Source organism: Colletes latitarsis, chromosome 11 (assembly GCF_051014445.1).
Source record: "Colletes latitarsis isolate SP2378_abdomen chromosome 11, iyColLati1, whole genome shotgun sequence".
Lineage (NCBI taxonomy): Eukaryota > Metazoa > Arthropoda > Insecta > Hymenoptera > Colletidae > Colletes > Colletes latitarsis.
Genome location: NC_135144.1, coordinates 24,094,828 through 24,121,375, shown reverse-complemented (window position 1 = coordinate 24,121,375; position 26,548 = coordinate 24,094,828). Strand labels below are relative to the sequence as shown.

The following is a 26,548-nucleotide window of genomic DNA, read 5'->3' as shown; positions in this document are numbered from 1 at the left end:
CCACCGTGCGCCACTCGTTGTCGCGACACGGTCCTTTCAGAGTTAATCGTGGATAATCTACGATGAAAACGCACCACGTGTCGCGCGCGAGGAAATAATACTTACGATGCGATGTAGGCATGAAAGTGGAGCGACGACTTATTTCGATGGCGGTAAAACAATATCGCTGCGACGTAAATTACAACGGGGAGAAGCGATGCGCCGCGAAGATCGGAGCTCGGCCAATCGGGAAGTTAAAATAGAATGTACGATAATTTTTTTTTTAAAGCCCCACGATTTTTCGAAGTAGACAATGTTATTTTTTTTTCGTTCGCGATATCGAATAATAAAGTAGACATTATTATCGTCGACCTCAGAATAACAAAATAATTGTTCTCGAAGCGTCATTTTTAGCTCAAAATATTTGATAATTACTATTAATGTTTCCGAGAATTTTCCTTTTTAATCCGTATCGTTAGATAAAACGATAAAGGATTAGGTTCCAGAGTCTCGGTTAATTATTTATATTCGTCGAACGATATTATTCGCGAAATAAAAAAAAAATGTATATACGAAAAGCTGCATCGTACGAGGGCCGTTATGCAACCTAAATCGAAATGATTGCCGTCGAAAAGCAAATAAAAGGAAGGTTTGCTTTGTTTCGCAAGAAAACAGGAAATCTGGAAAAAAAGGCACCGATACGAAACAACGAAAACATACGGGCGTCGATGATGCGACACGTGCTGAGTGCAGGGAACAGAAAATCACGCTTGCACAATACAACACACCCGCGTACGTCGCACCGTGTGGCGGGCAAAAGGTGCTCCATATTCTATATTTAAAGGCGCGTGCAGGGCAGTCGAGAGAGAGACACCACGTGCGTGTGCGTGAGTAACCACGCGCTCTCTTATCCTCGCATACAATATCGCTCAAAAGTTTGGGATCGCTCGTTCGATGAGAAGAAATCTTAGATTTTTCGTTAAAATATCAATTATCAGGCCATATTTACTTCAAACTAATTTGCGTCCCTCGATTACTCGCACCCCATTTTTTGAACAATTGGAAGAGGTCAAATAGAACGTTGTCATCGTTTTTTAAATGTCGTGTTTCGTGCTTCGCTGGATTTAAGGGGAATCCGAGGTTCATTTTGAGAATCATCACTGTACTCGTATCGGAGTCGTATCCTTAACGCTTCGATTCTCGACACACAAAGTTGGAAATCCCACTAAAAGTTAGTTATTTAATGGAAAAATGTATTATGGACCTTACGATACGATAAAATAACGTTAAAAAGCATTAAAACATGATTGTTTGCTGGATTAATGGTGAGGCTTGACCATACGATGGGGAAAACCTCTAATAAATAGCTCGAGACAAGAATCGGTGAATCATATCAATCTTCATACTTTTGTGCGGTAGTATATCGTATGTATTCGCGTGGTACTTGCGTTTCTCGTCACGACCGGTCGCATTTAAATTTATCAACGATGCGCGCCAGCGAGGCGCTCCGGCCAAAGCTCCGATTTTTTCTCCGATGATTCTTCGATTCGTAAGGAAAAATAGGTTCCTTTTCACTCACAGTGAATCACCATTACTGTGCACGAGTACAAGTGGGAGTAATCGTATAGTGTAAATATAGATTTTATTGTATCTTTCCGCGTATATCTTTTCGTCGAATAACTATTAAATGGTCAAATATTAAATGTTAGATCGTTTAACAGTCCCAACGTGGACTCGATGTTCGTGCGTGCAATACTCCAGAGATACATGTATATTTGGTGAGAGAAGTGGGAGGGAGAAAGCGCTGGAAATATACGGGACGACGCTTGATCTCGTTTGTTTCCGGCTGCGTGATTCGAAGCGCCGCTCTACGGTGAAGCTTCGCGCCGATGAGGGCTGCAGGAGGCAGGAGGCGAAGGGGGAGGAGAGCCTCTACGGAAGAGATCGGTGGCGTCTATTTTCTACTCGAAGAACTCCGTGTCGTTCGGTTCAACCATAATACAGTCGAAATTTGACTCATTTCGAAATCCACGAGATAATTTATGAGCTAGTCGGTCGGGTTTAGTAGGAGGATGCGATGAAGTATGTCGGTGATATCCGTTTCTGTCCATGGACTGGCACAGCCAGCTGATACGTCCATTATTTCTGACGAGGCATCCGATATTTACTGGGTCGCGGTGAATTGTAATGGAAGTTTTTTTAAAACGTCTTTTTAGGCTCGATACGAGCATTGCCCAGAGCGATGTTTTTGAAACTTTTACGACCTCGGCTTATTTGGACAAAGCACGTAATTTAGTGGACGCGTATATTTCATTGTCGGTAGAGAAACCACAAATACCGTGTAGAATTGCGGATTAACGGGCCACGCCAGTTATCGATAGCCTGGAACTGAGTCCAACTAAAAATTAAGTCCAATTAAAGTTGAATTCACGGTGTATTATTGTTTTACCCCCGTATTTGCCTGCAAACAGAATTTGATCCGATTCGTGCGTGCCTTGCTCGCTGTGTACCTGAATTCGAATAGAGATCGTCGTTCGTGTCAAATAGTCGTTGCAGTTGACGCGTTCTGATCTTTCGATTGCTGTGAAAATTTCATACAAATCCATTGATTTTACAAACAACTTTTCCTTTGTTCTAACAATGGAAGGATGCGAATATCAAGCAGCGATCGATGAGTTATTGTTTGGTTGTTTACTTATTCGCTATGAAAATGAAGCAAAATGTAATTTGTAGTTTGAAGCTACACAGACGTCGTAAGTATATTTGTAGGCCATTTTCGATTTAATCTCCTTGTCGTGGATGGTTCGTACGATTTTTTAATCAGAGCGTTGGAAGATTCTGGACCTCTCCAGCGACGTAGGGGAGCACGTTTGAGTTCGCGAAGTTTTAACACAGTCTATATCTATTGTTGGAGTCGCAAATCGCCACCCATGATGTTCGGTTGCGCTTTTAACGCGGCGAGTTCTCGGAACACGACCGATGCGGCGGATACACGTTCGCAAAAAACCAAAGACGCGAAGAACCAGCTCATGCTTCAACTCGCCCAGAAGCTTGACACGCAACGCTTAATAAATTGAAGCGCGTATATTACTATGTCACAATTATTAATTGCTGATACTCATCTTGACGGAGGAACCTTTCGCGTATTTTGTTTTTACGCGTTGAAATATCGAGGACCTCGTTATTTTGCCAATAACTCATTAATACTTGCCGTTTTAGCGTGCAAGAATTTAAATAGCTATTACTTTTGCAACTATTTTTATTCTAACGTGCCGACAATATTATTTTTATAAGTAATATGAATCGACAGATTAATATAAATTGTTGCCTAAAAGAGTCCCAATTAGTAACGTGTTTTCGTTGATATTCGTTATAACTGACCAAACCTCAACGAGATTCCAAACACAGAAAGATTGCTCTGTGCTCGAGTAATTTGCAACGAAGTTTTTAGCATCGTCCAGTATCGTGAAATCTTGACAAAGTTGAAGCGCTGTAACTCAATGAATCTTTTCATTATGACACGATGAATTCGTCGAAAGCATCGGAAACAGATATCGCGTATCGATTACACGATAGCTATCTTTCGATAGAGTAATATGTGGAGTGAAATTGAAATGGACTGTACGGTACAAATTGTCAACAAATAAGTTTTTAACGTCAATGAGCTGCGAAATCAGCTTTCTATGCGGATAAAAATTTCGAAATTTCACAACGAATTGGTTATCTATTATTCCATCTAGTCGAATACCAGACGAGCAATCTACAAATAGCGCATAGACACGAGCTGATTATGGGCAGGTTTCGTGAAATGTTAATATTTGAAAATCGATACTCGACTCCCTCTTTTCCAAATCGAACGGTTTACCTCCGTCGAAGTTATTCGCGACGAAGCTTCCGATATCTCGATCGAAGCTGAATGGCTACGATTGAATGGAACTTTTTTGAATACCTTACGTATCAAAGAAATTCTAAAGAACACCGGAAAAACACGTCGCTCGCGGGTTTATCGATGACGATCTGGCGATAGGAGACAATCGTTGCTGGTGAGGTCTCGTATCGCTCGATACGTCCGAAATGTTTTTCTCCTTTCCGCATTATTCTTGGAATCGACCGAGATAACCGAACGCACCAGCGTCCAATCAAAGCTACGTTCTTCCGCCTCGTAACGTTACGGCTGTTTACGATTACGTGCGTCATGGCGTAGCGCACCCACGTACGCCAGGCAAAAACCGAGTCGCATAATGGGAGAGGAGTAACGATTCTCGCCGGTCGAAATAAGTATTCGACGGAAACTTACGACCGCACGGTCACCGCCTTAACAGTCGAATATAACCGCGTAATTGTACGGTTCAACTGTTTCCACGCGTACACCATCTGTCGCTCGACGGAAGAAAAAAAACACGCCTCGTTACTTATTTCGATCTACTTCGAACTTGCCCGCGTCTACCACCTCGCTTCGCTACCATATTCAGACCATGGCGATGAATCACAAGCGCGCGTCATTTAGCGCCGAACGTTTTCCTACCAGACGCGGCAAAATTTTGTTCGAGTAATACGCGATCTATAAAAACAACTTGGAGCAATTTATCTGCGACGATCGATTGAAATTTCTATTTTTATTCAACGAGCAACGGATCAACGGCGGTTCTTCCTCCGCATCATGATTGAATAATAATTGAAAATCGTTCGTAATGATCTTGTAAATAGCATGCCCCGCGAATTACGTTGCACGATAACGAGTAAATATAAAAGAAATTGATCCTTCGAGCGATCAGCCAGCCCGCGATTGTCGCTCTTTTGTAGAAGCATATTTTAGAGAAAGTTTTATATAAAGAATTCAAGATTATGTATTCTGTGTTTTGAAATATACGTAGTTTTCCTCGACTATTAATCAGTGACCATTTACCTCTAGTATTTACTTGTTTTGCTTTAAGAATCTATCCAACGAATTTACTCTGAAAAAGATTTTGTCAAAGTCACGGTTAAAGCGTTAAAACGCGACGGTTCGAACGATAACGTGCAACAGAGTTTCGAAAGAACGACGCGGAGGTGGCACGAGTAACGGTCGGAAATAAATTTGTTTACTGGCCGTCGAAAGGATTGCCGGAGAGAGAGAGAGAATTAAAGTACAAGGGTACTTCGATTATCCAATAATCGAGGACTCGTTGTTCGAACAATTCAACGGGTACGTGTATGTATCGCGAAGAACGATGGGTTCGCTGTGTCGATAAACCTAGGAGCTACGAAAGCGGCCATTTGTAACTGCGCGATGGAAGGTCGACGTCTCTCGAACTTGCGTCGAGTGATTTCGTTTCTCGAACGCTCGAGAAACGTATCGATACGGTTCGAGACCGTGGTAGGGGATTGGCCCCCTCCCCCCATTGGCTGAACTCGTAAGAAACGCAAATGCGCCACGCATTAAGAGCGCGCGTGCCTTAATGTACGCGTACGTGCCGGGTAAGTGGTTCCGTACGAACGGCTGTAAAGGAAAACAAGCCACGATTTCATGACGTTGCCACGGATATACGGAGTCGTTTAACCCCTCTAACCCGCGTACTTCCTTCGACGGAGAGTCCATTAATGGGCCGCGCCTAAGGCTCGAGTCGACGTTCGGATTAGAAAGACGATAGACCTGGCTCTTGTCCTAATTTCTTGTTCAGTTTTTTTTTTTCTCTTCTTCTCCTCTCTTTCTTTTCTGATCTGTTCGAATCCGCTCCACCTCTGGCGAGCCAGCAACGCGTTTGACGCACGGTCGGGTATCGAGATATACCGTTGCTGGAATTAATTAGAAATACGTGTAATCCGGTAACGAGTGGCTTTTTTAGTCGCGGTTCGATGTTGCGTGCGCGCGGTCACGTCGGGATAACTGGAAATCGCGCGCGGTTCGTTAAGACGTCCGGCTGCATTCAATGATGAATAACTAGAATTTCTTTTCCCCCGTCGGGCGTTCGGAGGCATTAAACGATTGTAAATTGTATGCGCGACCTTTGCTCGGCCGCCTTGGCTTCGCATTAAAAGTAAATTAAGAAGCGAGATATCGAGAATGATATCGGATACGTGCCTTTCTATTCCGGTCCCGCGAAACGTGTAATTAGCAGTCGAAAAGAACTTTTACACGCGATTCCGTCGGTTTTAGCGTCGATAATATCGATATTGCTGGAAGTAATTGTTCGGTAACCGGATACTTAGCAAATAACATTGGAGCGTACAAATAGCTCGAATACCCGTACTTCGCATATTTCCATTCCCCACTCGACTATCGATTATTCGAGGTCAGGTTTAAAAGCGGCTTTTAGGGTGTATCGCGCATTTACGTAGTTACGCAATTATTCTGGTATGGCGTGTACGCCTTCTTCTGATTTACGTAATAAAATGTTGTAATTATAATAATAATACACGCATTTAACGGTAAACCAATCCCAAGGTATAGGATTAGGTGTTAGGGTAGTTAATTCTACGTAAAAGAAAGAGAAAAAATTCATAATATTTAATAAATGTACTACGATTTTCCATCCACCGTGCCCGATAAGTTAAAAATGTACGATAACGTTTTTCTCGCGATCCTTCGTTTACGAGAAAAACGATTTTAAACGTGTCGCGTACAGATGTAGTTAACGAACTGTCCTCGGTGGCTTTTTCTACGAATCATTTTTACGTTCTGATATAACAACTGTTGTATATATTACATTCGAGAAAGCAATTTAACACGTTCCAAGAATTTACATCGTTGACTAAAAAGTTAATGGAAACGTTCTTTTGCACGTCGACGCGTACGAAGTTTCGATGGTATTATTCGACCTGATAGAGAAACATACCATTTCGCGATTATGACAATTCTTTGTTAACAAAAATACTTACTTTTCTAAAAATATCATATTTATTTTACATTTTTACATCTCACGATCTCAAACATATTTATTATGCGATCACATTTTAGCTCTCCGATCGTGGTAAACAGAGTCGTTGGTATTCTGAAATTTTACATTACAAAATACACTTTTTTCCCACATATTGGTGAACTGTAATGCTTCGACACATTCGTTTACATACTAAAATATTTCAACAATATCGCAGTATATCGTATATCGAATTTCACTCGTCACGTCCGACTATTAAATCGTTCGAATAATCTTCGTCACCGACGCATCGCGTGTTTTCGAACTTTCTACTAATCGCGTAATTACAAGCGAGGCAAACCCGCCCGACAGATATGCTCTACAGAAAGTCGAACACGCGTCAAAGTATCCGACTGCCATTGAGTCATAAACAATCCAGAGCGACTTCCGTAATCGTGCGGCAGACGTTGCTCTTACACGATCTAGAAAAAAGTCTCTACGCATAAAAAGTACCAACGCGCATTAGGCTTCTGTACAGTCTATTTTTCTACGACTATGAAAATTTTATAATAATAACGATAACACGCGAAGAAGTGCTATATAAGGCGAGATTCAACAACATTCTAACTTAAGTTTATCTATTTATAAAAGATATAATAATACCATTCACATGTTTGTTCATTACTAAAATTGAGAGGTATAACAGTTTATAGCTTGTACGATACACTAGCTTCTAATTAGACGCAACGATCAATTGATTTTTTAGCGGTGTACTAGAACATGGCGAAACTTGATCATTGTTTGTTCTATCCCTGCTATCGTTTATGCGAAATAACGATTGCATAGCGTTTCACGTTTCACTCTTCAAAGATACCGCTACTGTCCAGTTTTAGGGAAACTTCCCCTACGTATCGAAAATTATTGACCGTCTCCCGTATTATTAAGTTGAACTTAAAATGGGGTCGTCGTTACTTTGTGTATCCAGGGACCGTAATCGTAAGTGGCGTCGAATTTTTGTTCGAAACCGCAGCTCGTTGCCGCGTCAAATTTAGACAGCCATAGTACATCTGTCGACTATAATATCCATTGACTCGTCCCCGTAAGTACCCCGCGCCGGGTACGGGCGAAGAATATGCGTGTTGCTGCTCGCTAGTCTTAAAATAAGACCGGCCACCGCACCGTAATAAATTCTGCGTGCCTCCTTCCTCGCGCGTATCGTGCGTGCGTGTCTCGAAGTGTCAGCCAAGAAAGAGGGAAGAAGAACGACGGAGAAACAAAACGAAAAACAACGCCCGGAGGGGGGAAGCGAGAGAAGCGTAGAGAAAAGAATAAAGTGACTCAGCCGAGAGGGATCGAAAAGACACGTAGCCAACCCTATTGCTACGAGTGCGCACCAGAAGCACGCGCGCGTAACTTATAAATCCGCTCGCCAGAAGATGTTGCTATATATGTTACGATGTAATTCAAGAATTCGACTGCGCGGGTCCCCGATGACGACACTCCCCGACGAAAACGCGACATCCAGAGAAATCCTCGGCGACGCACGCACGCGGTTTCGCGTATTTTCATTCGTATTCTCATCGTACGAATATGTACATCGTAAAGGCTCGAGATTTTATTTCGTTAATTCGTGTGAATTCGGTCGAATTTTATTCGCGATGGTACTTTAGATTCTCCCTCGTTGGCAAAAAGTTTTCTATTATGGATGAAAATGTTTATATTTTTATTTGTATCGGAAACTAAGCCTGGAAATAAAGGATTTTCTTCGTAGGGATCGACTTTGAATATTGATTGGGTACGCGTGCAACGGAGTACGACTTTGACATCGAGGCAAGTAGAAACAATGAATAATGAACAGACGCGCCGAGCAAATCGTACTCGATCGCGCGCGTATCCGAGAGATTTTCAAAATCAATTATCTTGGAAACGAAGCGCCGTACGAAAAAGTTTTATTCTACGTTTTTGATTAATTTTTTTTCATATTGAATCATCACCATCGCGGAAGACTTTAAATAATCAAACATCGTTAAACCTTATATTTGTAACAAATCTCATGTTTTTCTTTGGTAGTAATTTTCTTTATGCAAATTAAAAAGTGACCAAATTGTGTCACGAAGTAGCGTACTATATACCAGTAAAATATTGTGCATGAGACAGGTGAATGTACTTGTAAAATCACTAATATTACACAGAATAGTAAGTAAAGGCAATTGTATATCGATTAATTACAAGATATTTCTGAAATACCTTGTCTTTAACAGCGAATAAATACTAGTGGTTTTGCGCGCAATGTTGACGTTGTTTTACTCGTATCTGCGATTAGTTTCTCTGACGGAAAATCTTGATATAACTCTTTGTTGTCTCGCGAAACGTTGTTCAATTGTGGCGTGCAATTATCGCCGGTGAACAAACGAGACCACCTTTATTCCTGGCTTTCTTCTGCCACTGAGTCACTTCTCTCAACTTGGTTCTTGGCGATATCCACGGCGGTCTACGCATCGAGAGTGTCAAGAATATTTTCCCCACCGTTAATTTCCTTTATTTTGTCGACTTTTTCCGGGAATGTTCGCATTACGCGGGACGTCGCGTCGGTTTGTCTATTTCACGATCCGTTTCCTCGGTTTCTGGAAGCACGGTTGAATCATGTTCGTGATAACGAAACTGTTATAAATTTTGTACCTTTAATTATGACAAAGTTACTGTAGAAGTTGTTAATGAATCTTCGAGACGGTAAAGTAAAATATATTCCTCACTTTTTCGAAAAAAATTTCTGATCGAAATAATAACGAAAAGGAATAAGTAGTTCGATTAACGACTATTATTTCTTCTGACCCGTAACAAATTAACACGGAGCGTTTTTGTCGAGAAAATAAAGTAGCGAGTTATTGGTCGTTGTGTGCAAGTAAACGATTAAGGATCACCAGGGACGAACGATAAACGAAAGGGTTAATTTTATGGGTTTCACCGTATCTTCGACGCCATAATAGAACCCTGGTCGTCCAGCGTCGTTCGTCCCTTCTCGCGTCCGCGCATAGTGTTCGAGCGTTTCGCGTCGACCGGCGAATCGATCGTCGAACCGGTCGTCGTTTTTCATTCCGAGCCCGATTATTCATTCCCGAATGGTTAATACCGCCATTGCATCACGCGTTACTCCTAGAACGGTCGGGACATCTTATCAGAAAATCTTATCGGAAGCGGCCGGAATTATACGCGGCTACGTTAAACGTAGTCTCTCGATTAAACCGTTCGGTTCTTATGCGATCGACGCGGATAAATCAAAGTTACCAGCTGCGCGTGTAACTCTAGGTTGTAAACTAATTATAGGATTTCTTGTCTAGACGATTGAACTGAATGTTAAGAAGGAATGTATGTATGCACTGCTGCTCGTAAATAATTGCCCATCCGCGGTAAAAATGTCGAACGAGTTCCGTAGTTAATTCTCACTCGCACGAATTTTAGTTTATTTTGTTAAAAAATAATTGCAGTATAGATTATTTCTTGGTTAAGTCGTACGGGTCGCGAATTAATCGATACTCGAACAAAACGATTCTCCGGGGAGGAGAAGGTGTATTAGAATTCAATACTGCAAGTAGTTAAGTAGTTGATATAATTGACTAGAACATGATTGTTATTTATTGTTTTTTGTATCTAAAGTAGCCTTCGGATCGTTAATATTATTTGTTGAAAGAAACTAGTTTATAACGAATCACCATTCTACAGTGTATACGAGCGGGAATAACTATATATATTACCCAAATTTCCGAATAACCCGATGCTTACATTGTTGCATGAATAACCACGATCGGCTCTCGAGGATAATTTCCACCGGACGATCAATTATTTTCAAGCAGCGTGGAATTAACGTACGCGTGTAATTATATTCCCGTCGACTTCAGGAAACGATCTTGATCATTTGAAAGCCAGAAAGAGTGTTGACCGTTAACTGGAAACTACAGCATTGTCGGTAACCGGTGAACCCGATAATTAGTTAAGGCGTGCCCGTGCGTTATTCCGTCGAAGATCGCGACATCCCGAATACCATGAATATTTTCACCGTCGAAGAAACCAGAAATACATATTTCAAATTTCTAATCTCTCGATATTCACCGCGCGGAGGCTCCGAGGTCGCCGTGTAATTGATAGTTACCGGTGGAACGTACTGTTATTTCAGTTATATCTGCCCGACCGATCTTCGCGCATTTTAAATTCACGCCACCGCGGCGTATATCCATTTCGGATCGAGACGACGGTTCCGATTCGACCGTACGGGATAAATCACCGGTACGTTCTCCGTAATGGCGCACGTAGGTGCCACAGCGAGGGGTACCTAGTGTGCCGCCGCGTTTAAATACGGTACGGCCGTGATTCACGCATAGGTCGCGCTCGCGTGTTCACGCTTACACACGCACTCGCGCAGAGAACTCGTTCTCTGGTCGGCGTCAGATGGAAATTACCGATCCGATATGCAAATAGCCGCGGTGACCACTAATGCGCGGTTAACGGTAACGTTATTAACGGATCGTTACACGATGTCCGTTCGATGTAGGTGTGCGCGGGCGTAATTATACGTGCACGCGTCCATTTCACGCTTGTCCACGGCGCGGGTGTCCAGACGCGAACGCCCGAGGAAATCGAGGGAAATTTATGAGGAAACGTGCTCGCCTAGCAGTTTCGCGCAGAATTAAGGGAGGAAACCACTGTGACGGCTGAAAATAAAGGCAATTTTCAAGAATTGTTTTAGAGTAACTATGAAACTTTTTCTGATAAATGTTTAATGTGTTCGAAAGTACATTCCTTGAACTACATCTTGGAAAAATTTCGTGTAAAAATATTAATTATTATAGCCATAATAGGAACCAGAATGAGAGGCCTTCAAAAGATAGAAACGAGCAGACGTAGAATTTTTTACTGAAAGTTATGAAACTAGAAATCATGCAAAGGAACAACTTTTCGAATAGTCTTGCAATTTCTACACATTCTTCACCTAACCACGCGTTGTTTGTCTTCCGAAACATTAAAATCCCCCAATCCGTTCAGGAGTTATGATTTTTTAAAGATACGCATGAAATTACAGGGTAACAGACAGTCATGGTCAGACATTATATTTTCAGTAATCAATTTTTTTCTCGAAAATGCGTAGGATTTCGGGGGTATGTCTATTCACCAAAAATGGTTGTAATGGACCCCTGCAGCTAAAAATAATTTTTCCTGGACGATTTGAGATTTTTTAATTTCGCCGAAAAATTTCGTACATGCATCGTTGTTTTGTGTTTCCAACATTGGAGTTAAATACTACACGATACGTTATCGTGCGTGCTCTAGATTCACCCTTCCAAGTATCACGAAAATCTTCGACAATTTCAAGAGTTCGTTCGTCCATACGTCACGTCACGAGCGTCAAAATATTTTCCTCCGCCTTTCACCGTTTTCGAATTCATTATATTTGCGTAAGATCAAAGTTAGAGAAGCTATTTAAGAGAATGAGCCAAGTCGTTTATAATAATAAATATGAATCACCGTTCAAAGGGGAAGTGTCGTCAAGATCACTTTGCCCCGTGGCCCTCTACCGTGGCGATCATTTTAAAATCACGATCGACGAGCGTCTTCCTTTCTCCACGTTTCGAGCGATTCTTAATCCCACGTAATAACCGAATTTTACTTCCAGTTCACTGTCTCGAATGTGGATTGCATCCTCCTGCGGGTGCCTTCATATTTTAAAATATCTTGCCTCCCACCGGCCGGCTGGTACATCTAAATATATATTTACAGCGCGCGTTGGTGCTCGTGTCAATTTGCGGTGCAACACGGAATGCACAACGAGAACCGAACGGACGCTGGACTTTTCTCTTCGCGCGTGACACGCGACATCGGACGGATCCACGACGAGTTTGCGCGACCGTATTTACTAGGTCATCCCCACAATGTTCACCCCCCACAACAGAACTCTAAATTAAAAATTATCGTACCCGTTTATGTCTTCGAACACTCTATACAGGAATTCTTATTCTCCCGAGGCGAATCTTTTATTATTCGCATTCCATTCTATACAACATTTGGAGCATTGTTCGAAAAATCTACGCTGGTAATAAACAGTATGAAAATATATCCGAACTAAGAAATGCAATTACAACAGTATAGAACTTTGGTACAAAATACGACACGATAAAATCTAATAAGTATGAAAAATCTACTAATTGAAATTCTTGAAAATGAGGGAGGGTCCTACGCGTTACTACATTATCGTTATAACATTAATTCGATCGTATTCTCAGCGCAACATGCGTATAATTTGCTTAATAGGAAACAAGAATAAATCAACTTTCTGTAATTCTTCCTTCTTCTAGCTGATACAATTTATTATCCATCTCCGGCAGAGTATCGTTTTCTAACACAATTTTAAATGTGGTAACAACATAGAAAAATTAAAAATTTTAGAGTGGTTTTATAGTTAGTGCACGCAAGTGTATAATGTTCGCCCATCTCTGGTTAGGATCCCAGACACGTGCCGCTTCCGCCCCTGCTTTATCGCGGTTTTTCTGCTAATAAATCTTGGTATTCTCGTTTTTCGTTAATGCTGCGTCTATGCACACGGTGCACTCGCATTACGCTTAATGTCGCACGACCTGGCCTCAGCCCAGTCGCAGTCGCAGTCGCAGTCGCGCACATGCGGCCAGCAAATTATCGCCGGTATATTATTGTGCTGCGTGTGCGTATAACGCGGCTCGTCGTCCTCTTTCGACGTTCGGTCTCTCTTCGCCCGGTTTTCCGCTCTGTCTTGTTTTTCTTCTCTGTTTGCTCCCCTTCCGTTGGTCGCGACCGCGCGCGTACAGCCCGAGCGAAATGACGACGATCGCGCGTGTACCGAGACACATTATACCTCCTGTGTATTTTTATCAACGGAAGTGCGTAGTTGTACGTGCGCGCATTCCTGCACAGCCTGCGCCTGGAAAAGCGACGCAAAAGAAGAGAGAGAGGAGAGCGTGAAACGCAGCGTAAGTACGTATATTTCTCGTTCCCGCCATTGTCGCCGACACGCGACGATTGAGGCATTACCGACCACGGAACTTTTTCTTTGTTTCTTTCGGCCTTCGACTATATTTTACAATCCTCGTCGCTTTTACGACTCGACGTCGTCTCTGCTCCTTACCGGGCCTTTTCCTTACACGCTCGTCCGTTCCTCGTGCATTTTCGATTTCGTTTCGGGGATCAGAAAATTTCTTCGGAACGAAAGAAGTTTTACCAAAAAAACATGGGACGCATTTTCTCATTAGGGGTCGAAGGATCGATGAGGATATTTTTGAAAAGATAAGATGGTTTTAGGCCTAATGCGCAACGAAAATAAACATCTGAAATTTCTATGCGTGAGTTTGGCTACTGCTCTTTCGGAATCCGTGGATCGCGAGTCGAGAATCACCGACTTAGAATTCACATATAACTTTATTGAAAGTACGTTGATGAAACTTATAACGCAGAAGTCCGCGTATAATTATTAAGCTTATTTGCGATTCGACTCTGTATGATGCATGTATATATGCACTTTGTTATTAGCGGGATTACTCATTTTGATGGATAAACACACTGTAGCGTAAGTGGAAAATAATTATAGCGTCGAATAAAAAAGAAATTAGAAGATGATTCAAGTTTACGAATACAAACTGTACATGTGTGCGGTGACTCATGAACAGTCAATTAATATACGCGTCACGTTGTATAGATAACGGTTAGCATGGAATAACGCAGTTTACCATTACCCTCTAAAGGATTTTAATTTATCAACAAGCGTCGATAAGATTAGACACCGTCAAACTTGTCGGAAGTTCGGCGCAGGTCGTTTAAAGTTATTATTAATATCACATACGTGGAGCTAATCGATTAAATTGTTAATAGACGTTAACAATTAAATTTTCTAATTGCGTGAACGACCACGAAATAATAATTCATCTCCGAGTTCGCCTAATTCGGTCACGGTTGGAGCATAAACACTCGTTAACGCTAGGGTTTGGAGACAAATTATAAGGTTGTAAATTGGACTCGAGGACTTGCAAAGAGGCGTGTCTTATAAATTCTCACCGTACTTTTTCTGAAAAAGAACGCAGTATTTATTGGGAACGTGGTTTGAAAACATACGTTTATTCGATTTCTTTGATGTTTATTACTTGCAACGTGCGCGGTACAAGTTTCCTGACTCATTATTCGAGTACCCACAGTATAGGTATACGAGTTTAATAAGATCCCTGAGGGGATGGCCTGAGCGTGGCGAAGTAATTGGTAGGAATGAGCTCGAGCCACGAGACTATCATCTATTGGTCTATAGCCTAGCTATCGAGGTATCATCTGATATTGTTTGGAAGAAGTAAGACTATAGAGGATAAGGATCGACATTGTATCGAATCCATCTGGGAATCTAAATTAATTTGTATGCTTCTACATTAGCTTTAAAGAAAGTTGTCCCCGCTACCACTAATGTGGTTTAGATGTGCAGACCAATGGTTGATAACAGATTCAATTATATTTGCATGTTATCTCTTATAAATGTGAACACATCAAGGGACAGTTCTTTTTATCTGAAATCATTAATGTTCGTTTCCACTGCCCTACAATATTAAAATCGGTTTGTTTCGATGCTTGCTTTAGGTTATCATGAAAATTTTATTTCAAAATAGAACAGTCCAAACACAGTTAAATTTAAAAAGTTACTTTCGCTTAAACTGTTATAGATATCCGAAAGGAATATTTATCCGAAATATTAAAGTTGAAAAAGTTGAGAATTTGTACGTCGCGAGAATTTCCTCCTGTACGAAAAGATTGCAAGACGAGTTTATCTTCGAACGATCGGAACCATCAGAAATTTCAAGAAATATCGAAGCACCGATCGATTCGAGATTAACCTCCATTATCTACTATCTCGGAGGGATTTTCTAAAGTCTGTTTACTATGGTTAAGGAGGGGAAATGGTTGCGTCGGTAGCGCAGGGGGTTGGTTAGGCGGAGAAAGACACTGTAAAACTACGCCGGCAATGTTTGATCGATACTCGTTCCCTCGCCTCTTATCTAGCGATTTGACTGCTTAATGCGAGGAAAGCTTAAAACATGCGTCAGTAAAACATCAACTACCCAGATAAGCAGATAACAACGGCGTTGTGTGTACGCGCGAACCACTTGTCCGTGTTGTGTACACATCCGCGCGGTCGTTCCGCGTGTGTACCGCTGCGGCTCGCACCACGGAACGGATATGTTTCGCGAAGCCATGACGGCCGCGCGTTCACTGCATAACCGGATCAGAAACCATGCAATCGTATCTACTTTTCTACTTACGCTTTAGTTGGGGTGCTTCGCCTACATGCGATCACGGTTCAGGCCGCGACGCGCGATTACGAACACTTCTTCTGTTTTTTTTTTTCTTTCTGTTCAAACACCCGTAGTTTGCCGAATTTTATATTCACGAGTAACGGAATGCAAAGTTTTAGAATCCATTAATTTGATCACACATCAGGAAGAAAGGAAAGGAAAGGAGAAAGGACGTTGAATGGTCAGTCGAGGAGTATACAGGGTGTTCGGTCACCCCTGGGGAAAATTTTAATGGGGGATTCTAGAGGCCAAAATAAGACGAAAATCAAGAATACCAATTTGTTGATGAAGGCTTCGTTAAATAGTTATTAACGTTTAAAGTTTCGACCGTACTGAATTTTTTTTCTCGAAAATGCGTAAGATTTCGGGGGTATGTCTATTCACCAAAAATGATTATAATTGACCCCCGCAACCGAAAATAATTTTTTCAGAACGATTCGAAAGTCTTTTTTTTCACCCAAAACTTTCAGCACTCGAATTTTTTTCTCGAAAGTGGGTGGGATTTCGGGGGTATGTCTATTCACCAAAAATGGTTGTAACTGACCCCCGGAATCGAAAATAATTTTTGAAGAAAAGTTATGTGACTCATCCTTTATACTTCGATGCAGCCGATAGTTGAGACTGTAGTGTTACATGTTTTAACTTGTTTTTTGTAAGATCTGTATCACGTTAACGATTCTTATCTTCGCACGCCCTGATACTACCATCCTCGAGAATCGTCGATCTGGCGCCTCTTTTTAAAACTACCAATGGTCGTGTGAAATGTCCTCGGTTGAGAAAATCAATTTCTATGTACCCAGAATATCCTTGAGGAATAAACCGTTTATTCATGCCAAGTTTTAATAGATCCAAACTGGATCATCTTGATACCGCAACTAATTTAGAACTCTATTTTTACAGAAGGAAAACTATCGAACACCTGCTGTAACCTATGTAATATCTACTCTGATAACTATTATTAATGTGTAGACAAAGGTCGAAACGTGTAAACAGTACTGTTAGTCTTATCACAAGTGAATCGTTAATTTTTTTTCAAACACTCACGATAACTTCAATTATTTCATACGGAGTATGTTTATTTAATCAATATTAATATCTTTTATTTCTAGACGGAACTCTTGAATTTTAATCCGATGAAAGTAAATTCGTTTTAATTAAAGAAAAGTATCGTTTTCGTGAACAATTCGCGTTTAGAGAAAAGTCGATCGCGGGGGACGAATTCGCGGTAAGAAATTCAACGACACGCCATCGTCTCTGCACACAATTCCTCCTTATTCTTCCGTGTTGATTCTCATCCACGTTCGTCACGGAGTCGCGTTCGCGATGCGAGATACCGCGAAACGTGGGAAACCTCTCGCCCTCTTTATTACCGGGCTTTTGTAGTCACGCTCGCGCTACGAAAGAAATTTTCCTCGAAGCCGGCTCGTTCGTACACAGGCCTCCCGTGTATCACTCCGTCCGCCACAGCCATAATTTCCTAGCCACCTGTAAGCGATCACGGTGGAATCCAGAGCGTCCGCTTTCTAAAAACCGTAAGTAATGCAGGAAGATCGTTCGATCGATTAAAGAGCGCCGTGGATCGGGGCTGGTTCTTGCCGCGGTCGCTCGTGATCCGACCGGCTCGATAATTGATTAATGGAAATAAAGGGTTGTATAAACGTACGGGACAATGAAGGCGAGCGCGATGGATAAAAGTTAAGCCACGGAATGTCCGTTTAAATAACCAATTATCCGTGTTTTTCTTGAAATCGCGACTCTCGATACGAGAGAGCCACAGAAGAAAACCCGCGGCAGTTAAAATACTTCTAAACGAGAGGAGAACGGACAGCGATATCACGGAATATTGCATCGACGATGGAATGTCTATTGAAATAACTAATTGCCGCTGCCTTCTTTAAAATCGCGATGTTCGATTTAGACGGCCGGTGAAAAGAAAAACGGGAGGCGCTCTTAATGAAAAGAAAATAACAGCGTCGAGCTTCCTTTTTTTGCGACGAGAGTTTTCTTGCAACTTCGGCGTTCGTAAGTTTTAAATGAATCCCGCGGTACTCAAGGCAACGGTATTTGTTTCAGTGTATTTTTATAGTCAATACGATAAACGATTGTACGATCTGTACACCGAGTCCCTAGACGAATTGCTAAACGTATTTTCTTGTTGTTGTTTGAAGTTCGTTCCAAAAATCATTACTGTATAGATTGGAATAAAAAAATCCTACTTGGAGTCGTGAAGGTGTCATTTAAATACCTTTCCTCATTGATACACAGTTTTTTTTTTTTTTTTAAAGAAGTAGTAATTTCAAGTTTTTGAAAGTTTTCGGGGAATTAGTAATAACGTTAAGATTGCAATTAAAAATAATTGGCACGTGTGTTTTTAATTTTCTTGAACGTTGCTAAAATTGCTTTCAAGGTGCTTTTTCAATAATTGCGCCTCGCTCCTTTCAATAGTGACTTCCGTTTCGGTGCGAGTCTGAGAGGAAACTCGAAGTACTTTTAACGAGACGAGAATGAAATTAAAGTAATGTTTTTATGCATGAAATGTCTCGTGACCCTCTTACCCGCGACTTATTTTAGATTGTGATTGTAGAAATGGTTGAAACGGTTCACGATTCAAGATTTTCACGTGGTTTTAATCAAAGTAAATATAAAGTTAAACATGATGTGCACCATAGAGGGACATTTCTTTTGTATGCGTAAACTTTTCAGCCCCATTTATTCCCAAGTTTTAGACTTGTACACTACTTCTCAAATGTTCGAAATACGTAAAAGTACGGTTCAAAATACTCTGTAACATTATTTCCTCGAATATCAAAATAACATCCAAATAAAAGTACACGATTGGAAAAAATAGGGGGGAGAAAATTAAGTTTGAATTTAATTCGAACATTTCGAGTCAACTTCAACCCAAACAAATAAAAATGAAATGTACAAACTTTTAAGTTAAATTTAAATTCAATATTCTCCTGTTTCTGTTAGGTTTATATAAACAGTTCGTCGAAATAAAACGTTAAGAATACTTAAAAGATTGAATATTTCGAAAGCTGTAGAAGGAAATTATCGATCTTCTCGATATCGTAGGATCGTGATTATCCCCTTTCGGTACGAAATGTTACCGATTTCGAACACGGTAACGATTATATCGTTCAAGTCGAAGGGACCTTCGGTGTTCGATGCGATAAAAAGACGATTGTAATAAACGTATAATATTATACGAACGAGTTGTTGGTAGCAATATCGAACGACGAGCGCGGAAAGGTATTTTTTCCTCCTTGTTGGCGGAATGCGTGCGCGAAATATAATTCCCTGGGCTTGAAGCGGCGTATTATTACGTGTCCGGCACCGACGTGTCTAATTACCTTCGATTCAATTTCTAAATTACGGCTTCGTCGCGTACCGTGATGCGTCGTTTCGAGGCGTGTACACGAAAAAAAACGAAGAAAATAATTCGTCTGCGAGGCGAATCGCGAACTCGACGGCCATTCGCCCGGTCGGCTGCGTCACACGACCGTCCATACAATTAATTATTGACCCGTTTTAATCGTGTTAGGTCTAATTAGTGGGGGTAGTCCGTCTCAAAGTTGTTAATTAAATTGGTTAATGCGATAAAGGAGAGTCCATAGCGGGGTTCTCCGTTCCCTTTCTCTTCCCTCCTCTTTCGTCGTCGTACGTCCCTTTGCATCGCGAAGATACTTGCGTTTCACTGACCATTTGGGGGGATCACTGCTAACAACTGGAACAGGAAAGTATATTTAAACGCGCGTCCAATAAATCCAAACTTCGACGCGTGTAATTTTTACTACGCGAGTATACTATTTTTATTTCGCGTCAGGTATCGGCTTGGCGATCCTCAGATGATCGAAAAACGTGTGAATATTCTTGATCTTTCAACAAAATAACGTAGCTAAGCAACTTTGTCCTCCACCTGGATCACCGAATTTAAATCCCATTAAATACGAAAGGAATTATTTGAAGAGAGATATCAGGAAACAGGATACAATAAATAGGAAAGACTCGAGAAGGCTTTGGGGGAAAGAATGGAAGAGAACTTCATTAGGTTTCACTGAAAAGTTGATTACACATTCTGCGTCCAGAGAGATGAGGGTTGTGTTGCAGAAAAAAGGGGCACGATAAAATATCGCTGTCACGCAATGTATAGCCTATGAACTTAAATAATAACACGTTCAAAATTTTAACACTCTTCGATATAGAAGTTATTGAAAATATGAATAGATCCTTTATTGCAGAGAATTTTGTACCCTTTAATTTTTTGTAACAACTATCTTTTCCATAAAATCAACGATTCACAAGTCTTCTTATCCTGCGAATCCTACGCTTTTTATTCGTTCGATGGTACACCTTAAAAAACGTCTCTGGTAAATTTGAAAACCTTTCCTTTTCTTCGTTTTGTTTCGGCTTCGTTGAGTGGGTTAAATTGGGCAGATTGAAATCGCCGTTCTGTTTCGAACGGTGTCGCCTCGACGAATAATAGACACGGCTGCGCGCCGTTCTATGTCGCAATGTTTACGCCGATATGTATCGTAATTCCATTGAGCTAGCGTTGCTATAATAAAAATTTCCATCGAACGGTTATTATAATGCCGTTATGCGTGTGTTTTCATGATTACGACAGTTACGCGGGGAATTGCCGCTGCATTCCTGGTCGGTTCGAAATCGTTTCTATGAATAATTACTCCTTTAAAATAGAATCCTGTAACCGTTAACGGTTTGCATCGGTATCGCGATACAGTTAATAAGGAGAGGAGTGGGAGGGTACTCGTGTTTACAAAAACCCGCCGTGACTAATGACATTCCAAGTTCTTGAATCGTTCTATTATTTTAGTCACGGATCGCTTGAGCGTTTCTGATAATTTTGAATACGCTCCCTTGTTTTTTTGCGTAATTTTCTACTTTTCTTTGGCGTTTCATTTTTAAATTAAACTCTTAAATATCTCAGTGCAAACTCCATTCATAAGAAACAAGTTTCTTTCCATTTATAGTGCATCGCCATTAAAGTGAATACGAGTGAGAGTAACTGTATATTCACGTTCCAAGAAGAAGTAGTAAGAATCGTTTCAATGATTCGACGTCGTGGACAAACCGTCGAGAAAAGTTACATAACCGCAACGTGTGTAATTTTTAATGGTTGTGTAAATTTCAAAATATGAATGTAGGATATAATGTTTCGTAGCCCGAATGAGCTAGTAAATTACGAAAACGTTTAGAGTGGCCCTCCGGGCGTCTGCTGTAAAATTGGCATGGTTGTCAAAGTGTTAATACATCAACGGGGAACGTTACAATCTTCGTTTTGAAACTAACGTGAAAGATCTGGGTTAGGTACTTCGAGGGAGTAGAAAACGGTGTCTTATATTAATGACGACACTATTTTTGAAACTATTGCTTTCGTCCGGACCCCTTTGATGTAACGTCATGGTAGTTTTATTTCTAAATATCATAATTTAAATCGCGATTTACAAACGTAGATCAAATATAGACCAACATTTCTTAAATTATTTTAATTCAAACGCCATATTTCTGCACCATAAGAATTTTGTTAGTTTTTTTTTAGGACGATCAAAAGTAGAGTTATCGCATCGATCATGGACACGAGCTTTTTTGTAAATATTTTGTGTTTTAACTAAACAAACTGCTCAAAGATCGTCCCAAATTAATTTATATATTTTTTTTCTCAAAAATAAATTTTTTCAAGATCAGATGTTAAAGGAAATAAATCCAGATAAGACTCTTGGATTTTGTAAAAAGTTAGTTTCCAATCGTCTGAAATCAGAGTTATCGTTTTCTTGGATAATTCGAGGGGTTTGGTATGGCAGTAAACGTGTTAAACGTACGCGTTAACGCGCAGAAAAAAAAAAACGAACGATACTTATGGCGCGTTAATACAAGGAATCCGACTTCGAGAAAGCGAGAAAAATCTCACAGCCGACTATAAATATTCGCAAGATTGTACGTTCTGGCCGCACGATCCGTGCGTGCTGGCCTCTCCCGGTTCGAAAGGGCGAAACTTATATTTTATTGCGATATTAACGCAATAAAATTTTCAGACCGAATCGCGTTGCCCCGCTGCCGCCGGAGCACACCTCCTTTCACGACGCGAAATATTAAGAAGAATAAAAGAAAAATAAAAAACCGTTCAACTCGATCGGCGGCATCGAGTTCCAACCGGTCAATACGCCGAGTCGATGTTACAAAACCGGGAACGATTATAACAGCGCGGGTAAGTCGATAGCGACCGACAATAATAAATATTCCTGCACGGCGGTGCTTTAGCCGTGTATCGACGATTTCGAGCGTATCGATAATCGAACGAAATCGATCGGGTTTTCGTCGAGAACCACCCGGTCACTCGCGTTCGCGTGTTTCGTCGCGCGAAACGCACCGTTTACGCGTACGACACTTCCCTCCCCCCCGTCCTCGAAATAACCGTGATGGCGTTATGGAAACCCCCGCGTCGTCGGTCATTAATAATAATTAATGTCGGTGTCGATAATGGTAACCGGCGCTCCGTATAATGCCAGGACATAGATCGAGGTGAACGCCTCTCGCGTGTAAGTTGCGCAGCGTACGCGTCCATATAAATTTCCATCCGCTGTCGAGAGACGATCGTCCGTGGTTTGTGGGGCCGGGCGTTATGTGCGAGCAGTCAATTTGTAGCCGCTCGTCGGTTGTATATATTAAAAAGTAAAAGAATCCCGTGAGTGGTCCGCGGAGTCGTTAAAAGCGAGCGAAAGATATCGACGACGTGGATTGAATGTCGCTCGTTACGCGCGTCCAGGTTGTAAATCGTCGTTGTAGATCAATTGTCCGGCTCTGGCCGGGGCGAGCCAGCTTGATAAATAGGATTAACTGATTTACATGAACGAGATATCCGTCCGGTCGGCATCGATCATAATCAACGCTGGACAGCGCAATCTAGAATTAATTCCAGTCGGTTCTCCGGTGACCGGGAGACACATTCCTCGAATCAGCGGTTTCTTTTGCTTTCTCGCTGCAGGCCAACCCATGCCAGCATCCGATCGTGATCCTGAGGGACGTCGCCTCCTCGGACATGGAGTCCTTGCTGCGATTCATGTACCACGGCGAGGTACACGTGGGCCAGGAGCAGCTGGCCGCGTTCCTCAAGACGGCGCAGATGCTCCAGGTCCGAGGGTTAGCCGACGTCAACAGCGGCGCCGCCACCGCCAAGATCCCGCCTCCCTCGTCTTCCGGTGGTTACAACGGTAGCGCACCGGTGAGTTTTTTTTATTCGCATTTTCTAACGTTTAATACACTGATTTTATTCGATTCGAGGCACGGATACGATAATGATTCTTAAAATGAGCCCCTCCATACGCGTTTCTATACACCCAACTTGACCTACCACTCCATATAAAGACCACAGCTTATTAACCCAATAATATAGAAGTATACGATGAATGTGTATCGTCGAATGCGTTAGATTCTGATTAAATTAAAGGTTCTTTCAAAGGAAAGTACCTGAACGGTATCTAAGGGTTAAATGGACAGAACAGACGAAAAATCGCACAGAGACCTTTTCGAAATTCGCCTCCGCTGTACGAGAAACGAACACGCTAACCCCGAAGCGACGTTCATTTTAAGAATCATTACTGTATCGAGTAGAGTTCCATTCGGATCGACGAATAGTTTCATCGTACGTGAACTATTGGAAAGTGTTTGTGTACCGATAGGCGACGCCGCGTAATCCTTGGCAAGACAACGGTAGGGGAGACTTGAACGAGAGCGGTTTGAGTCCACCGCTAGAGAAGAGACCTAGAAGCAACACTCCGCCGCTTGGTAACCACGTTGAACCGAAAACGGACCTTCAGGACTCGCTTCTGGGTCAGGCTTTGGAAGGAGGACCCACGTTACACACAACGCCCACCAACAACATACAGGTAAGAGAGGAACGATCGATTAACGGTCTACGTTTACGAAGATTCATCGAAACCGAGTAAAAAAGGAAGCGTTATTGTTTATCGTAGGCACAGTCTACCGGCGAGGACTCGAATTCCATGTCGGACAACGAGGAGGATATGTCGAACAACGACAGCATTCTGAACTCTGTGAAAACCGAGCCGAGCGACATCCTGAACGACTCCATGGAGCATCATCGTAACTCGTTTCCCGCGGCACTTTTGGGATTACCAGGTAAATTTCAACCCGAATTCACTCGAAAGTTTTTCAACGATAATTTCGTCTCAAAATCGTTCTTCTTTGTGTTTTTTGTCTTGACCGAACGCAGTGATGATTCTTAAAGCGAACATTGCTCGGCATGTCTTTCGTACGAATCGTTAGCATGTATCGTCTTTTTAACGTCGAGCTTCGCGTTTTGCTGGTTCCAAAGGTTCAGTTTACGAATCACGTTCATTTTAAGAATCATTACCGCACCGTCGATTTAGAGTATCGGTTGATTTTCCAAACTGTCTTCGACGGTTCCCATAAACCACATAAATTGTACGGGACAGGCGATGATCGTGACTGTAATTGACAATTATAGGACTGATACCAGGACCGTCGGGGATCCACGCGGCGAATCAGGATCCAAATTACGGTAAGTGATCAGAGCAACGATTCGATTTCACAGTTTATACGATTTCGTAGCCCAGACTAGTTATCCTCCCGTCGTTCCCTCAAGACTCTGGTCTCTCGTTGTTGCGTTGAATGCATGGAACTCTCGTACCTCTTACAACCCCGCATCCCCTTGCCCAACTTACCCCCGTTGAATAAAATGAAAAAAAAAAAAAGAATATCACGGTGAGTAACGCATCGCAGAGCCGCGTCTCCCGACGGCTCTTCGAGTTCGTTCGCCGGAATTATCGATTTCCTCCGCAAACGCTGCAGTCGCTAGAACGTTGTTAGGGTTGCCATGCAAAGCCTAGCTTGACTCTTTACTCGAATTCTTAACGACCCTTCGAACCTTGCCGAGGCTAAACGAGTTAATTGGTCGCTCTCGGTTCACGAGGTACAAATATACGATCGACCGACGAAACTGTTTATGGAAAAGACGGTGGAAGTACGGACTGGCAATGAAGAAGGACAGAGTACACGTTACCGCATTAAAAAAATATAAAAAAAAAAAATAAAATAAAATAAGAAAACGTAATAAAATTGTTGCCACGAAATTGGGGGAGGGATAAAACCGGACTGTTGCTCGGACTAAAACCGAAAAAACCCGGATATAAGAAAGAAATACCGGCTGCGAATCGAAAGAAAACGAAGGGCTGTGGGAGGAAAAAAATTGAATAGTGTTTAAGGTGATCGTACGAGGTTGGCTGAGGACTGACATTGGCTGGTGGTTCCAGGGCGATGGCAGCCCTCCGGAGGGGACGGTTCAAGTTCGAGTTCCGGTTGGTTGCCGGCAACGTCCTCCGCGAGGAACGACCACGCGGCGTCTGGAACATACCAGAGCGGAGCTCACAACTCGAAAGGCCAGGATCTATCGTCTCTCCTCCAGCATCATCATCATCATCACCTCCACGCCACCAGCCAACCGTCGCAGCAACACGCGCTCAATGCCTTGAACTCCCTGAACAGTCTGAATACCGAGCAGCTGACGATCATGCATCAAAAGCTACAGAACAATCTGCAGAGCTTGCAGCAACAACAACAACAACAACAACAATCCACCTCCACGGCGAAGAGCGAACTGAACTTGATGCTTCAGTCGTGCACGAAGGACAAAATCGAGAGCATGGCGTTGTTCCATCAGCGTCGTTTTCAGCAACAGCAGCAACAGCAACACCAGTCGGACAGCAGCAATCAGTCCGGTAAACCGAAGTGTCCCGAGTGCGGTAAAATTTACTCGAACAACTCGAACCTGAAGCAGCATATCGTGAACGTGCACACCGTTCAAACCGAGTTCGTGTCCTGTCACGTGTGCAACAAGCAGTTCAAAACGAAGCAGTACCTGCAGATACATTTGTTGTCCATGCACGGAATCAGGAAACGGAAGAGTTACCCGTTGTATCAGATACAGACGCACACGCAGGTTCAGCAGCAATCCGGTTCCCAATCTTCCAGCGGTCAACAGTCTCAGCAACAGTACCCAGCGCCCGATAGATGGTCCGAGGATAAACAGTGACTCGAACCCGTATCGTTGATCGATCGAACAATCGACGAGAGAATCGTCCAGCCCCTCGACGACGTTCGGGGGTTGAAAGAGGGTCGATAAAGGCGGATGCTGGCAATCTGCATTCGTATTCGACTCCTTCGGTAGACTCCAAAAAAAAAAGTAGCTCGGGACAGACGGATCGAACGCTAAACGAAACCTCGCAATAAATATTCGTAGTTGTTGTACATACGATGTAAAGTTGCAAATAGGATAGTTAAGGGAGTGCGTTGCACCGAACGTTCGATAGATATTTCTTACTTTTT

General features: G+C 42.2%; 1 protein-coding gene across 9 annotated transcripts in view; it reads left to right on the top strand.

The window, feature by feature from the left end:
• LOC143348175 (protein abrupt) overlaps positions 1-26,548 on the top strand; it is a 108,324-nt gene that overhangs the window by 40,742 nt on the left and 41,034 nt on the right. For 8 of the 9 annotated variants that reach the window (XM_076778103.1, XM_076778102.1, XM_076778101.1 and 5 more), the window contains exons 4-7: positions 23,169-23,405; positions 23,863-24,069; positions 24,157-24,322; positions 24,672-24,725. In XM_076778103.1, the coding sequence (XP_076634218.1) occupies positions 23,169-23,405; positions 23,863-24,069; positions 24,157-24,322; positions 24,672-24,725 (664 nt within the window). Of the gene's footprint in view, positions 1-23,168; positions 23,406-23,862; positions 24,070-24,156; positions 24,323-24,671; positions 24,726-25,476; positions 26,532-26,548 lie in introns of those variants that run through there. The other variant, XM_076778106.1, reaches the window with a different exon arrangement.